Genomic DNA, 16,232 nt, shown 5'->3' with positions numbered 1-16,232 from the left:
CTTCAATAGAAAGGAAGGAAAACTTCCCAATGTTCAACATTCAGTAGAATGCAGGGGCTTTTACATGTTGAATGTGTATTAGGTGTAAGTACTTGTACACGCCCTGAAGCTTACTATACTTTTTCTCTATGATCACATAAGAATTATCAGAATCATATCACAGTAATAGAAATTACAGAATTTTTAACTGGGAGAAACCTCTGGAGGTTACCTAGTCCTTCAGCTCTTAGCAGGCGTGTCACCAGCACTAGATCAGGTCAGCTATACCTTTGTCTAGCTGCATCTTCAAAACTTCTTGCTTTGAACTTGCATGCCCCTGTCTGGCACTACCCTTCTGATACAGAAGTTTATCTTAACATCTGATGAACTTACAAACCTGCAGCTTGTGACTGTTTCCCCTTGTTTTACCATGTGACGCTACTTAGTGTTTGGCTTCATAGTCTTTTTAACACCCTCTTCTCAAGTAATAGTAGTGTACTGTTAGACCTTCTCTTAGCCTCCTCTTTGCTGGACAGGAGATCTTTCCTTCATTGGAGTCTGCACTTTCTCAACACCCTTTTTGAACTAAAAGACTCAAAATTGTAGTAGTGTTGCAGCTTCATGATACTGTGTAGAGGTAGATAATAATTTCCTGTTATATGGTCACCATGGTGTTCCTAATACAGTCCAATACAGAATTTGTTTGATTTACAGTGAGCACATATTTAACTTGGTGCCTACTATGACTTTGAGGTCCTTCCTCAGCCCATATTGGTGTGGCATTATGTAACCTGACAGTGCAGAACTTTACGTATTTTCTTGCTGAGATTCACGTGGCTTCTGTTGGTCCAGCTGTCAAGGTTTATTATGGTCCGTCTGCCAAGTGACACACACTGACCTTAAGCCCACCACTGGGTTTAAAAAATGAGCTTGTCTTACATCCCATATTGTTTTAATAGAATGTTTGCAATACTGTTTAGGGAATAAGAAACATTCCTACTTCCATAAAAGAGAAATGAGCAGGAACAAGACCAATATTATTTTAGAAGATGAATGATAAGTGATAGGGTAGAGTTACTGAATTTGAACAGTCACATTAAAATGAACTGCAAGGGCAGTGACCATTAAGCACGTTACATGAGGACTAGGGCTGGTGCCTAGCCCCTGTAGCAGAAGAGCATTAGAACATTCTTTGAAGGGGAACAGTGAAGGATAAAGATGCTTTTTAGGATGGAATCTGGTAGCTTGATGAGTGGCATTAAGTTATGTATTTGCCTGTAGTAACAGGACACTGGACATATTGACCAAGAAGGTCTCATCCAGTCTTGTGTCCTATGTTCCCTTTATGTAAAGAAGCTGTTGAAACTTTGCATATATGAAACTTCTTTTGTCTCACCTTTTCTTTTACTACTATGATTTTGAAGCATATTTTGCTATAGCAAATGCCAACCAAAATGTTTTTGTCTTTTGTGTTGTCTTACATTATTTATCTTTCTATATCCAAGCTACAGACTTAGTTATGTGCAGAGAGACAGAAATATCTGTTATTCTGAAATGTGTACATTGTAGGATTTCCTTGAACTTAGGCATTTTTTGCAGCATCTTTCTCAGGATAATTCATATTATTGTAATGTCTGTGGTGCTCTGTAGCCAAATAAAACTGATTGCTTTTGGTGCACAAACCAAAAGCAATCTTTTTTCTGTTTCTTCTGTGAGGCCATTTTTCTTTTATTGTTCAGTCATTTTTCCAGTTTACTGGTGATAAATTAACAGGCAAGTGGAAGGGACTTCCAGTTTTTGAAAGATGAATTAGGAAGTATGAGGAGAAGGAAGATGTCTGTCAGTTTCACTGGGCTGGATGATATCAGACAAGATATAACACAGCTGAAGAGAAGCTGCCTTGGGGAAGCTCTACAGTGTTTACGTAGTGTACTCAAAGTAGAAGAGAAAGGCAGGAGTATGGGACTGAGCTGAACAGGAGATCCAGGAACCCTTGCTTTGCACTGAGAGGAAGTCTTACCTCTCATGGTGATCCCAGGGTGCAGCTTGCTGGAGATAAAGACCTGGAGAGGAGGCTGTAGTTTATTGGTAAGCCTCTACATTTATGAAGTCACCAGTGTCAGATTTATAAATGGATATAACACATCCTATACATAACCCTAAATGGCATTATCATGAGGAAAAGAAATCTAGCTTGCCAAATTAAAGACTTTGCACATGAGCATATAAAGATCTTTATTTAAATTACAGATGATTGAATTTTGGTTTTCATTTGGTTGTGCATAGAAGCTGTGTAACAAATAACAAATATATAATTTTGTGTGTACTGCCTGTGCTATATTTGAGTATACATCATAGAAGACTGTAATCCTTACTGAGCAGGTATAGTCCATATGATCAACATTGTGTGTGATAAGTGAACAATAGTATGTGTTCCTGAACAAATAAAAAAACCCGTGTCTTATTCTTGACTCTAATATTTGCATAGCAACAGATAACTAAACAAAGTATTACATGAAGTGATGAAATGATTATTTCTGAAAGTAAAAAGAACAAATGTGTTAACTTATCTGGTTTTATAGCAGTGACTTGCAATTTATCCAAATCAAATATGCTATTACTATAGAAAGAAGCCACAAAAAATATTATCCAATTAGCTAGGAAAAGGCATTCAATGTATAGCTCTCTTTTAAATAAGAATGTTGGGAAAATTAATAACTAATAATGTTTTTAGAAAAGCATTGAAACAAATCTGAAGTTGCAGCTTCAATGATACGAGGTGGTGATACACTTACTTACAAGATCTTCAAACATATTAGGGTGATTTAAAGAAATTCTGGTGATGTAGAAGGAAGAAGTAGTCAATGTAAACTTCCCCATCAAGATGAAAAAGTTGCAAGAAAGTGTGAAATGAAATGATGACCCTGTAAAATAGCTTATAACGTTTTGAATCTCCTTAGTATGGGATAACACTGTCTCACTCCCTTAATAGGTAGAACTCTGTGGATCCTAATTAAATAAAAGCTGATATAACAAACAGTGGAAGTATACCATTGCATACCTTTTAAGGATAGTTCAGGGTCCTCAGCATTTTCTGGTTTTAATGAATGCAAAGAATCATACTGACCTGGATGAGACTATTTGCTTAAGCAAAGGTACAGTGTACTTACGTGTTTGCAGAAACAGAGCCTCTTTTGCAGAATGTGAAAACAGGAAAATCTCATGTAATTATGTAATTACAACCTTGTCAGTACAGCTGTCATTAAGTACTATGCAGTTAAAACCTGTAAAATAAACTGCCATGAAGTATTGTGTCTCCTTAGTCCTGATCAATACAATTTACCCACTTTCTGCAAATTCTAACTGGTAAAAGAGCCGTCAAATTATGTTGTCTTTCATTGTACTTTTTTTTTTTTTTTTTGTCTTTTACAGGAAAAAGTAGAATATGCCTTCCTGATAATTTTTACAGTTGAAACATTTTTGAAGATTATAGCATATGGATTATTATTACACCCCAATGCGTATGTTAGAAATGGATGGAATTTATTGGATTTTGTAATAGTAGTAGTAGGGTAAGTAATTTATCCTTCATTACAGAAAGATTCAAATCTTCTTTACAGTGAAGTAGATATAGGCCTGTTTGGCTGTGAGTAACAGCCTATGCTTGATTTCTGTTCTTCTGGAGTAAAAGAATGAACTGAGTGAAAAATTCAAGACAAAGTCCTAAAAGTTTTCAATGCTATGTGCAACATCCTCAAAGTTCTCGTGAATTCTGAGGAAAATTGGACTTGCCTTTGGGAAATTAGGGCGATGAACATCAGGCTCCACATATTTATATATATAACTTTGGCTTGCTGGGGAAGGATGTATGCAAAAGAGGAGGGACTGCTCAAGTGTTATACAGGATACAGAAGAGTGGAGATTAGAACATCCCACATCTACATTATGCACCTGCTTATGATAATAATGATTTGTGTCAGCTATATTGTGTCAATGGTTGTGCTAGCTTGGTAGAAGATACTACCTTCAGCTAACTAGGGAATTAATCTTGAGGCATATATTCCCCAGTTCCATAAATACTGTGGAGTTTATATTATAGAATCATAGAATAGTTAGGATTAGAAAGGAGTAACCCCTCTGCTGTAGGCAGGGATGCCTCACCCTAGACAATGTCACCCAAGGCTCTGTTCAACCTGGCCTTGAACACTGCCAGGAATGGAGCATTCACCACTTCTTTGGGCTGCCTGTTCCAGTTTAAAAAAAAAAAAAAAAAGAAAGAAAAAGACAATTTCAAGTATTATAAATTTTGTTTACTGAAAACATTTTATTTTAATTTTTTTTTTATATAGAACATAGAGAACATTATCAACATATAATTTTGTATGTTGTGGCTGGCGTGCAAGGAAGACTGTCATGCATTGTGCAAGTCTACTTTAATTATTAAGTTGAAACTATATCAAGGGTTGCCTGTAATTGGAAAGGCCCTTAACTCATGTCATTACACGAAGGGAAAAGAAAAAGAGATGAAGTAAAGGAATTTGTGGTAAAGCATTATTAAATTTGAGCTAGTATTATGAAAGCCCAACTATTTGCTTCTGAGAGAGTAAATGTTACTGAGATTGTATTTGGGCCAGTTGCTTGGCATTCAGGCAGTTTTGGTCCAGGACTAAAATTTCTATATAAATAGATCCTTCATCAGGTCAGGTCGTTCTCAACAGATTGGCCTCTGTGCCTGAAGGGGAAGCTTGGTGGGCAGGTGTGGGGACTATCACACACAAGAGCTCTATTCTCTTGCCAGGCAGTCACTTGAATAGACCTCTTCCCTTTTGTCAAGTGACCATGGAGTTACAGTAACCCTGGAGCAGTCTAATTAACATGACCTCTATCTTTGGCTCTGTCCTAAATACATGATAACTAAAAAATTTTCCATTAACTCATAAAACACTCATTGTTGGAAGCTAAATCTAGTTAGGTCAAGTGCTCCCACTGAATCTGTGGAAAATACGAAATAAAAAGGACTACATCTTATCAAATACTTAAAATATCACGCTAAGATGTAAATCCTAGCTCAAAACTGAAAGTTTTGGTTTATAAACTATTGTGTAGGTTATCACCAGTCTAACTGGAAGACAAGATGGACCTTTCATAACATGTCAGGCACTGACAAAACTTAGCAATATTTTTGTTCCTGCACTCTGTGAGCAATGTTCTACTTTTAAGAACAACACAACCCACATAAGCAAGTAAGCAAGCATTAGTCCATTTCTTTAATTAATACTTAAAAGCCCAGTGAAAATTGATTTTTGTATATAACCCAATGTGGATATGGAATCACTTCTGGATCTGATTGTTTGCCCAGTTTCATTGTGAAATTTCATTAGCTATTTTAATAGCTTCGAGGAGCTGCCATGTGTCCTATATTGAATGTATTAGATGAAATTTGCTTCATTTGCTTTTTCGGCAGAAACTGTAGCAGTCCAAACACATAAATTGCGCCAAATGAAATCTCTGCTAGCGAAAGGGAAGCACATATACAGACTTTTCTCCACAACATCAAATTTGGCATTTAAACTTTTGTAAACTGTACAGGAAAATAAATGTCAATTTTAATTAGGGAAGATCAGTGGATTTCTACCTGAGTGTCTTTATAGGATAGACATAAGATGACAGAGCTGTAGATGTAGCTGTCAATGTGGGTTTCTCCCATCTTTGTCACTTCATACCAGAGTATGAATTACTTTCGGAGCAGTCTACTATTTGCCTGCATGCTATGCCACATAATTTCCATTGATTTCTGTGAAAGAATAATATCTTGGTAGAAAAAGCTTTCATAGCACCTTCCTGTGCCTATAGCTCTTTAATTTTCTGAATGATGACAGGCTGAAAGCAGCTTCTCTTAATCTGGGGCTTGATTCAGAAGTCCTTTTAATCATGTCTTCCTTTAAAGCATCAGTAGTCACTCTGAAATCACTGAGGTTGCTCCTTTTATTAGAATTATGCTTCTATTAAATTATAGGGCTAAACCAGGACCTGAAATATTAGATATCTGGGTTTCTATGGCTATAGCAGTGTGTAGTCTTTGTGCCTGGGTTTCACTCTGGAGAAGAATGAAGCAGAATAAGGATGGGCATTAACTGATGCAGGTCAGCTGCTAACTGTGGGAGGAGAAAGTCTTCAGTATCGTAGTTTGGGCAGCCTATGAAATATTACACGATTCCTCAGAATGATCCAGCGTTACAGAGTTGTGAAACAGAGTTGTGAAAACTTGTCTTGACAAACCTAAAAATGTGTACATTCCAGGAGTCCTTTACAAGTGTGGAACATTTTTCAGGACTACAAAACTTTACTGACTTGATAATCCTTTCAGGAGAAGTTTGGTTTTGCAACTACCGAACTACAGACTCAGTGCAAAGGATAATATGGTCTGTGTGGTCTAGCCACAGTCTAGAAAACCACATATCTGAAATGCAGGTCCAAGCTAGAATAAACCTAGGATTACTTAGCACTTCAACCACTTTCATCCCTTTAAATTGCTGCTGGAGATGGGAAAGAAAAATAAAACTCTTGTCTTCTAAACTGTTCTAGTGAACGACTAGTTCATTTCTGCAGTGAGGAAATACAGTGTAATAAATGAGTCATCTGGGAATATTTTTATCCTCAAAGATATTATGTGTAGAAACAAATCCTTTTGGTGTTATTAAGTGTTGGACTCTAATTTTAATATATTCAGTTTTTGCTAACTGTATTTAGAATGTTGAACTGCAGTGTGCCTTGGAGTTCATATATTCCACCAAAATTAAAACAGATGGTTTCTAATGATTATCTATCTCATGTTCTAAAGAGGAGACTAATTCTCCAAACCTTACAGCTGAAATGTTTGAACGAAGAAGTAGAAAAGTAGCTTCATTTATTCAAAAATAGCAGATTGTGTATACAAGCGGAATGCTAATTTATTGGATACTGTGTGATTATCGCTCTCTGGGGGGATGCACTCTTGCACCTCATAACTCTTCCTGTCATGATTTAATGTGTAAATATGCCTCTCATTTTGATAGCTGAACAGCTTTTCAGCATTATCTGCAGTTCAAGTAATTTCTTAATAGTTTTGATTGCATGGCAAATGGATGGTGATGACCCTACCCTTCATCTCATTTTCTAGATTATTTAGTGTAATATTGGAACAATTAACCAAAGAAACAGAAGGTGGCAGCCACTCAGGTGGCAAACCTGGTGGCTTTGATGTCAAAGCCCTAAGAGCCTTTCGTGTATTGCGACCTCTCCGGCTTGTATCAGGAGTGCCCAGTAAGCTCTTTTCTATTTAATTTCATTGGAATGAATACTGTAACTGGCCTGATAGCTTAACTTTCTTGTTCCAGATGCTAAGAGAAATGAGATAACATAAATGTGATTTTTTTGTTATCTGGTTATGTATATAAAGTGAGTTTCAAGATGAATGATATTTCAAGTTGAACAAAGGATTGTGAATTCATTCAGTGTATGATCTTCTTACACAGTTCAATAAGCAGACAGGGGAATACACTTCCTTTTTAGAAGCTTTGTATAAAAGTAAATTACATGTTAAAATGCAAATACACCAGAAAACAGAATTTGGATTTTTTTTTTTAATTCCAAAACCCTACAGATCAGAAAGTGTAGGTGGTCTTAAAACAGTTTATATGTTGTAAGTGTATGCCAAAGCACATTACACATTTCTTGTTTCCTGCCCCCACCAATGCACATGAATGCCTTCTGTTTATCTCAGTAAAGCTAACAGATAAGTTAGGAAACTTAAAAAGTAGAACAATATTATTTAAAGAAAGCAATTGAATTTTCTGATAAGCTTTCCTGTTTTCTTTTAATACATTACTAATTACTGAAACTATTCCGCTGGATAGGAGGTTCATGGCTTAAAATTCCGCTCTAAGACATTCAAGAGAAGGAATCCTAATGCTGCGTTTATTATATCATAGTCTGCTATGTGGAAATGATCATGATGGTGTATATTTAGAAAAAGATCTTCAGTGAAGAAAGAAGCAGTCTTATGAAATGTCAGGAAGGAATTCTGTTAAGAGGCATATTTTGTTCTCACTGGTGCTATGGCAGCTTCATTAGTCTGGGATTAACTTTTTTTGGTAAAACCAAAGTTTAGCTAAATAATTAAGGAAAAAAGAAAAAAATGGGGCCTTTTTGAAAGTGATGAAGACTAATGATGAAAAAGTAGGTAGCACAGAACTTTTTGAAGGCCATCTAAAATGACCTACAGCCACACATGGACTACATGCCCTTTCTTTCTTAAAAAAAAAATCAAAAACAAAAAACCAAACCCAAACCCATAAATTCTTGTGACACATTTCAATCATTGATTTCTGTGATATGACTTTTATTAACAGAGGGATTAATTAGACTTTGACACAGAGTTTTAGGTTCTTAGGAAGTATCTTACGTTATAGGAACACCTTGTGGTTCTGGGCAGTAGTTTTAAAACTGATTGAGTCTGCATGCCTGTATCATTAATCTATAATAATGTGTAATTACAGAAAATTTGGTAAGGCAAGGCATAGAAAACTGGTTCATATTTTGTATCCTCTTTTCTTTTAGGTTTACAAGTTGTCCTGAACTCCATTATAAAAGCCATGGTCCCCCTTCTCCATATTGCCCTTTTGGTATTGTTTGTAATCATAATCTATGCTATTATAGGATTGGAACTTTTTATTGGAAAAATGCACAAATCCTGTTTTCTTATTGATTCAGGTAAGTTATGAAATTGTTGAGCAAAATAAGGGACTAATTCTGGTTTTCAACTCTGTGGAATTTTGGTTTGAAATAGAATAGGGGCTGAAGCACTAAAACTGTTGTAAATCCAGTTTTCACTGTAGTTCATAATGCTAGGAAGAGCACATGAAATTTAAGAAACAAGAACAAAAATGCAAGCCACTTAGAACATGCTTTGAATAGGTTTTCATTTCTGAAGTGTGTAACTGAAATGTCACTAGTGAAAGTAGTAAGAGTGACTATGTACAAACGACAACTCAGTAGTTGTTTGTTTGTTTTTTCCCTAATCTCTGATTACTGAAAAGATAGCTAGTCCTATTCCAGGGTAGATATTTACTTTCCTGAGTCCACAGTCAGGCAGTGTTTCTCCTTCAAGATTGTGGCAGCTTGATAAGAAGTGCAGTTCTGAAATGAGGAAAGAAAGCAAACAGTGTTCCTCCATCCAGATGAAAGTGTTTGTTATGAAAGAATTTTGAAGGAGTGAAACATCACGAGGGAAAGATCTTATTTGATGGCTAAGGGTACATTTCTATCAGCTAAATAATGAGGTAAACTATGCATAGGAATTAGTCCAGACCTGTTTTCCCTGGTGGTCCCTGTGTTAGTATGAAGTGAAAAACAGCAATGAAGAGGGGAATAAAAAAAAAGAGCATGAGGAGATTCTAAAAAAATTGTTGTATTATTACATGCTTTTTTCCACTGCTTAATTACTTGATCTCTTTTATTCTTTCAATTTTGATTAACTTATTTTAAGGTTGCAAGGCCCACATGTGAGAGTAAGAACTCTGAAGCTCCCATGTGTTGCCTTTCTCAGGATTTCTCAGGTTGATATCTGGATTTACTTCCAACAGGGTTGATATTTGTTCATGTGAAGAGTTCACTCACAAAAATTTGAGAACTGAAAGATCTTTTTTTTTCGCTCAATTTTCAGATATACTAGTTGAAGAAGATCCAGCACCTTGTGCATTCTCAGGGAATGGACGTCAGTGTGTCATGAATGGCACTGAATGTAAGGGTGGATGGGTTGGACCAAATGGAGGCATAACCAACTTTGATAATTTTGCATTTGCAATGTTGACTGTGTTCCAGTGTATAACCATGGAAGGATGGACTGATGTGTTATACTGGGTGAGTTCAATAATCACTGAGTTACGTTTACTTTTAGACAAGCTTCAATGTTCAAGTGTGGGTTGCAATACCATCAGCAGGAAACCTTGGTGAGTTTTGCAGATGAGCTCAGCTGCATACTTTTTCTAGTCACAGTGCCTTACTGGACTCCTCCGGCTAAAAAGACATTTTAGAAACAAATTTATTCATTGCTTATTTGATTTTTTTTTTTTTCTTCCCCCTATTCCATTTGGATAAATGTAATATTACGTTCATGTCCTTTGGATTAGATTATTTTTTTTTTTTTTTTGTGCAAGCCTACAGTTTTTAAGTATGTCTTTTCTGATTAAGCTTAAGAGCTCTCTTTGCAGTATTTCTGCAGAATATTTCACAATGTTAACATAAATTAGAACAAAGCAAGCTCTCAACTGTCATGGCTTGCCGTGGGGACTGCAAACCATTTGTTAACCACTCAGAAACAACAAATCACAAGAGCTGTGAGCCTGATATTGTTCCTGTAGAAGCAGCAAAATATATTCAAAAACCTAACTGTGTAAGTCCCCACCTTTAAATGGTACTCTAGCGTCAGGTGTGGAATCTCCACAATCTTACAACATAAACAGGTAGCTGGACATAGACTGGGAAACTGAAGATGTATTTAGTGCTGATTTTACAAATGAGAATGGAGGAAAAAGAACACACAGATCTTAAAAGGTATGGGGTCACCTAAATTTGCAGGTTGACATTTCTCTGCCTAACCCCATCCAATCTAAGAACATCAGATTTTTTTTTTGTGAATTGTTAAGCACTTTCATATCTGATGTAAGTGTTTTGTCCAAGGTCATTCAAGAAGTGTGTGACAGAACCAACCTACAATAGGTGCTGAAAATTAATGAGAATGTACTGTACTACTTGGTACTCAGCAGTAAGTCTTTGCAGCAATTAGGACCTTATAACAAATATAATTCCAACAGGTAAAATGTTGGAAAACATGAAAGAAGTGATTACTAGTAAGGATCGCTACTAGCAAGCTGTTAAAAATGGATGAGCTATCTCAAGATGTGTCTTAGTGCAACTGTACCATAGGTTATGTTGCTCACAGCAGCCCACATTTTGAATTTCTGTAAGTGTTTCTGGCCAAGTGGGACTATTTAGTAATAGCACATCTATTGTGGAGCGCTGCATGTGATGAGTGATGTGTAGTATTACCCAGTGAATGACCACTTAATTTTATGTGGTCATTTGTTGCAAAACAAGGTGAAGTATGCTGTTGCTAAAAACTATAAAACCAGGGTGTAGTCTCAGATAACATCTGTAATATAAGAATATAGAATAGGGAGATGTTTTTAAGAAAATGTCACTGTTGAAGATAATGAAGATGGTAAACTTTTAGGATTGGAAGACAAAATATTTGGCAAAATATGAATGTCTGCTTCTACAGTCTGTTATCAGAGATACAGAACTGGCTATACACATGCAGCACTTCAATACTGAAGAGTCTAACCATAATGCATAGCTACATATAGGCTAATATATTCTTTCTCATAGTGTAAATTTATCAATTCTTTGGATTTTGCTCTTCAACTCTTGCTAATTTTCTCAAAGAGACTGTGAGAATGTCGAGGTAGTATGTGCTTTGTATGTCGCGTGTTCATGATGATGACAGTTATTTTTATCTTTCCTGAGAGAAAGGGAAAGTTTCCCCTGATCTCTAGGAAAAAATACACATTTAACATCTTCCAAGGCAAAAAGATGCCCGCATCTCGACATCTGATAATTCCACCATCACCAATTAAAAAAAATAAATAAAAACATTCAGGAGTTACTGTATTTACAATGATTGTTACAAAAAATAGAGAAACAATTTAAGCTACTGGCTCAATATTATTTTTTGTAAATTATCTTTTTCCCCAAAGAATTGAGCTAATTGATCTGATGAATCCCAAGACTTTGTAGAATCTCCACTGACAGCACAAAACCCAAAACAATTAAAATAGGATGCTGAATATTGTCATGATCAGACCAAATGAAGGTATAAGAAAATGAAAAACTAAAAACTTCAAAACTGCTCACAAGTTATTTCTCTGTAATTAATTATTGAAGTAGAAGATATTTACAGGCATATAGATGTCAGTTCTCATTTTTTAACTAATGATACGGGGATGATTAGGCAGAGAAGCAAATATTAATTGACCTAGTGAACTGGCTCTAGAATCTCTATTAAATGATATTTATACAATGAAATTATAGACCTGGATTATTTCTAGCTGTAGACCAACAAATTGCCCATTGTCCATCTGAAATTAATTGCTGAGGATGAGAATTACATTTTAATTTTGCCCCTGGATTAAGCTGAGTTAGATCTAGCAATTGCTAGCTAAAAATTGGAAAATATTTTGTTTTAATTGCAAATTGTGAAAACATTGAGGGTATACCAGATCGAAATAAAGATGTCCAAAGAATCTAAGCAAACCGTTTTAGCTAGAGGTGCATGGATTTTGTGGCTTGCTTTTTATTTAGAAATCTGTTGACAAACAGAGTGAATGAATTTTATACAAAACATAAAGAAATAAAACCAAACCCACAATATATTAGACACTGCACAAAATTCAGTTTTCCATTTGGTCAGCTATGTAGGTTTATCCTGCTAGCAGGTGTATCTGAGTGGGTGAAATGTGTGCAATATTTTGCATCATGTTACATAGCATTCTGTTAGCAAGAACAGTGGCTGAAAATGACAGCTTTCACTAACACTAACACAGCGCATCACGTAGTTAACAACAGTAAACTTAGCATAAAACTTTCTCCAAGAATTGATAATGATTTTTCTTTTAGGCATATCTATTATAGATTGAGGGCTTGAAAATGCTACTGCTAGGTACCTTCAGACTCTGGTGACTCACATGTAGCTGCTGCTGCTCACCAGTTTGCATCTGAATCCCATATGCCCTATCATTTTTTAGTGTGTCTTCATCTGGCTCCTTTTCTCTCTCTAACTGACATGTAGCTCATTTGATAGCATTTATTTCATCCACAAAAATCGCAACTCCTTAGTGCCAAATGCTAGACTTAACTGTAGAGGTTATGGGGTAGTGTCCTTGTTTTTACCAGCCAGTGCAGCATAAGTTTTCCCAATTCATGCAATATATTCGTGGCTGCACATCTGTACATCTTCTCCATTTAGACCAGGACTGTGTTCCCAGTCACAGCCCTTTCTGTTTGCTCTCTAGCCCTAGCCAAAGGCTTATGCTATTAGTTTTGGATCCCAGTGCAGTCCTTGTTATTGGCAAAGTGGCAGCTTCTACGTGCCCATGTTTTTGATGCTGTAGCTCACATTGTAAAGCTGAGAGCATAGTATTCTTTGCCTCATTTTCAATTTATGCTAGCAAGCACTCAAGAATTACAAAATCTGAGTATGCATTTGCATATCTGGCTTTAAGTTTTTTCCCGTGTCTTTGAAACATCTAGATTTGTAGTCTATTAATGGCAAACACGTATCTTGTAAATTGCTTTTTATTTTTAGCTTTTTCACTTGATATGTAGGAACACACATAATGAGCAGTGGTACTTGCCAGTAAAACCCCCAATTTTCCCATGAGTACCAAAATTATCACATTTAATTCTTCTTGTTTTCACCATAGTGAATTTATCTTGAGTTACTACACTTGAATAATCTATGCTGACACTACTGTAACTTGAATGAGAGATAGGCAGGGCTTCTGTAAAAGAAGCTATGTGATGGGTTGCCAGCACAGTTGATTCAGTGATGGAGCAACTATGTTAGTGGCCACTGAATTTTAGGAAGTCAGTTTTATGGACAAACATTATATTACTAGCTCAAATATTAACAGCTCCTCAGTTCTCTGATGCCTGGCTAGCGCTATTCAGATTGATCTGGAAATTTTTGAGATTGAAGCACTCAAGCTGAAATTGCTGTACGCTGATGTCTTACATGTTTTTGCCTATGAATACACCTACTGGTACCTTAACATGATATTCTCTCAAGGATTCATGTTTAAAATACACAGTTCATTACTTGAAATGCCTAACCAATCTAAAAAGTATCTAAGGAGAGGGATGTGAGACTTTTTAATATACCCTTTACTAATATGTCAGCTTCTTAAAACCATATTCTTTACTACTGGTTGATAGTAATGTACATTTTCATCAAAGAAATCATTCGTAGTTGCTCTGCTTTTATAACAAAAATTGTGCACTTGGAAATCTGTTTCTTGTTTTTAAAGTTAAGCTTTATGTGCCCCAGTATACTCTGAAGCATCTTAAAACGTTTGAAGAAAACCAATCATTTTGGTAGCACAGTCTGTTCAGGATGCACTGCATATTTGCATGTGTCTAGTGTCTACACAGCCATTGCATTAATGTTACTAGAAATAACATATCAAGATAGAAAAGACTATCAATATTTCTTTAAATGGGTTTCCATGATGAAGCGCAAGAGCTGTGGCTTCCTTACTAGCTTTCCAATAGTACCAGATGACTTTCCTTACTGTGCGAAAACTAAAACGTAGAAAATAACTATATGTTTATTTTCTAACTGGGTGAGATCTGAAAAAATATAACTCCTACATAAACCTATGTGTAGAGAAGAAAATAATTACAATAATAAAACAAAGCAGTCTATTGATTTTTCAGAATGTTGATCAGATGATCAAGAAATTTGACAATCTTCTAATCATGTCACTTTTTATAATGCTTCTAGTTCAAGAATCTTAAAGGACAGCCTACTCAGAAGTAATATAAGGGAGTATAATGTACTTGAAACCAGCTGATGTGTAGCCAAAGATTTTTTCCTAAATACAAGCACGTATTTTGCAAATATATCTCACAAGAAAACCCCTTGGCTCAGGCACAGGATGTATTGCTAGTCCATAAACAAAAAGTTGCAAGGTATGTTTGAAGTAATGTTGAAACTGTCACCAGGGTACTGAGCAGGAATCTCTTAAAAATATCTTTTAAGAAATGACCAATAGTCAAGCATTAATGCTCTAGAACTTTGAAATAAATGAGCTGATAAGCCAGTGGGAAACAACTACGTTAGGTGATTGAAGTCATATTCATTCCATTCAGCTGCAGAAATAGAAGGTATGTTACTGCATGCAAACCATGTTTTTCAGCAATTATTTTCAGCCTACAGATCTGAGAGAAGTCAAAGAATGCTCAACTGCTTTTTTCCCATTTGTAAATCAATTGCAAATATTCAGCAAACAATATTAAAATTGTGAGGAATTATGCTAAAAGAGATCTTAGAAAATATTTAATTCTGCCCTTGTCTGTTAAATGCTAAGGATATCTTAATGCTGTTCTCTTAACATCACTCAACACCACTCACAGGTCATCTAAGGGAGACTCTTCAGTGAAACAAGTCAGCTCATCCCCAAAGGCATTGATGTGCTGGACGCACAGTGCTCTCAGCCTTTTAACTACGTAGCCAGAAATTTAACATGATACCCAGCTGGAGAAAGAGGGATAGACATTTTGGATGACAGTATTAACACCCTGCATAAATCACACTTAAAAGCCAGGGACTGCAGGCAGGATTTTTAAATTTGTGTGTTAGTTACTAGAATCCAATTTTATGTTAAAATCTAGCTTAGCCCCCTGCCTTATAGGTAATGATTCAGACTAATTACTTTATGTTGTCTAGACGTAAAAAGGTCTGAATCAATTTTAGATTGCAAAGAGACAACTTAAATTGCCAGTATGTTAGAAACCTCAGAGAGAAAAGGGAATGATCAAATTCAGACATGCAAGCAGAGGTACCAAGCCAAGGAATGTAAGTATTACAATATATATATTTGGATTTGCATCAAAAGGGATGATCGTGTAATATAGTTATTTTCAAATTAACATCTTCACAGAAAGACTTCCACCTGAGGAGGATTTTACACTAACCTCACAGGGCAGTATGTTTCCCATGAAGTGAACTTGATTGACAAGTTATCTAGTATCTCAGCCTTAGCTGACTGCTGACCTGTACTGCAGTCAAAACATAGAACTGATTTCTTGGCATAGATCATTGCAATTACTCAAAGGAACATACTATTTCTTCCCAGAAATTTTGAATAAAATGTATAGAAACTGTATTAGAAGTAGGCTAAACTTTAGGTAGTGCTAATAACTCCACTAGTTGAATAGTGATTTTCTTCCAGGAACTTTGCCACAGGAAGCAAACTTACTTTTAAAAGCATCTGAATTCCCAGGCTGTTTCAGGATAACTGTTTAGCAGACAAATTCAGATCTATTTTGAGTATTGGGGTTTTGTTCATTGTTTCTACATAAACTAAGGTAACAATTTTACATCGTCAGTCTGAATAGTATATGTTCTTATGCTTGCATTTCTTTGTGTGCAGCAT

The 16,232-nt window shown here is 35.9% G+C and overlaps 1 protein-coding gene across 1 annotated transcript in view; it reads left to right on the top strand.

Annotated features, from left to right (window-relative positions):
- Positions 1-3,411: 3,411 nt before the first annotated feature.
- CACNA1D (calcium channel, voltage-dependent, L type, alpha 1D subunit) overlaps positions 3,412-16,232 on the top strand; it is a gene marked incomplete at its 5' end in the record, with an annotated part of 117,339 nt that continues 104,518 nt past the window's right edge. The window contains 4 exons of the mRNA XM_010013655.1: positions 3,412-3,551; positions 7,139-7,281; positions 8,578-8,730; positions 9,683-9,879. Coding sequence (XP_010011957.1) covers positions 3,412-3,551; positions 7,139-7,281; positions 8,578-8,730; positions 9,683-9,879 — 633 coding nt within the window. The remainder of the gene's footprint in view (positions 3,552-7,138; positions 7,282-8,577; positions 8,731-9,682; positions 9,880-16,232) is intronic.

This window comes from Nestor notabilis, unplaced genomic scaffold (genome assembly GCF_000696875.1).
Source record: "Nestor notabilis isolate BGI_N333 unplaced genomic scaffold, ASM69687v1 scaffold3314, whole genome shotgun sequence".
NCBI lineage: Eukaryota > Metazoa > Chordata > Aves > Psittaciformes > Psittacidae > Nestor > Nestor notabilis.
Note: the sequence above shows the minus strand (reverse complement) of the source record. Positions and strands in the feature narration are given on the sequence as shown.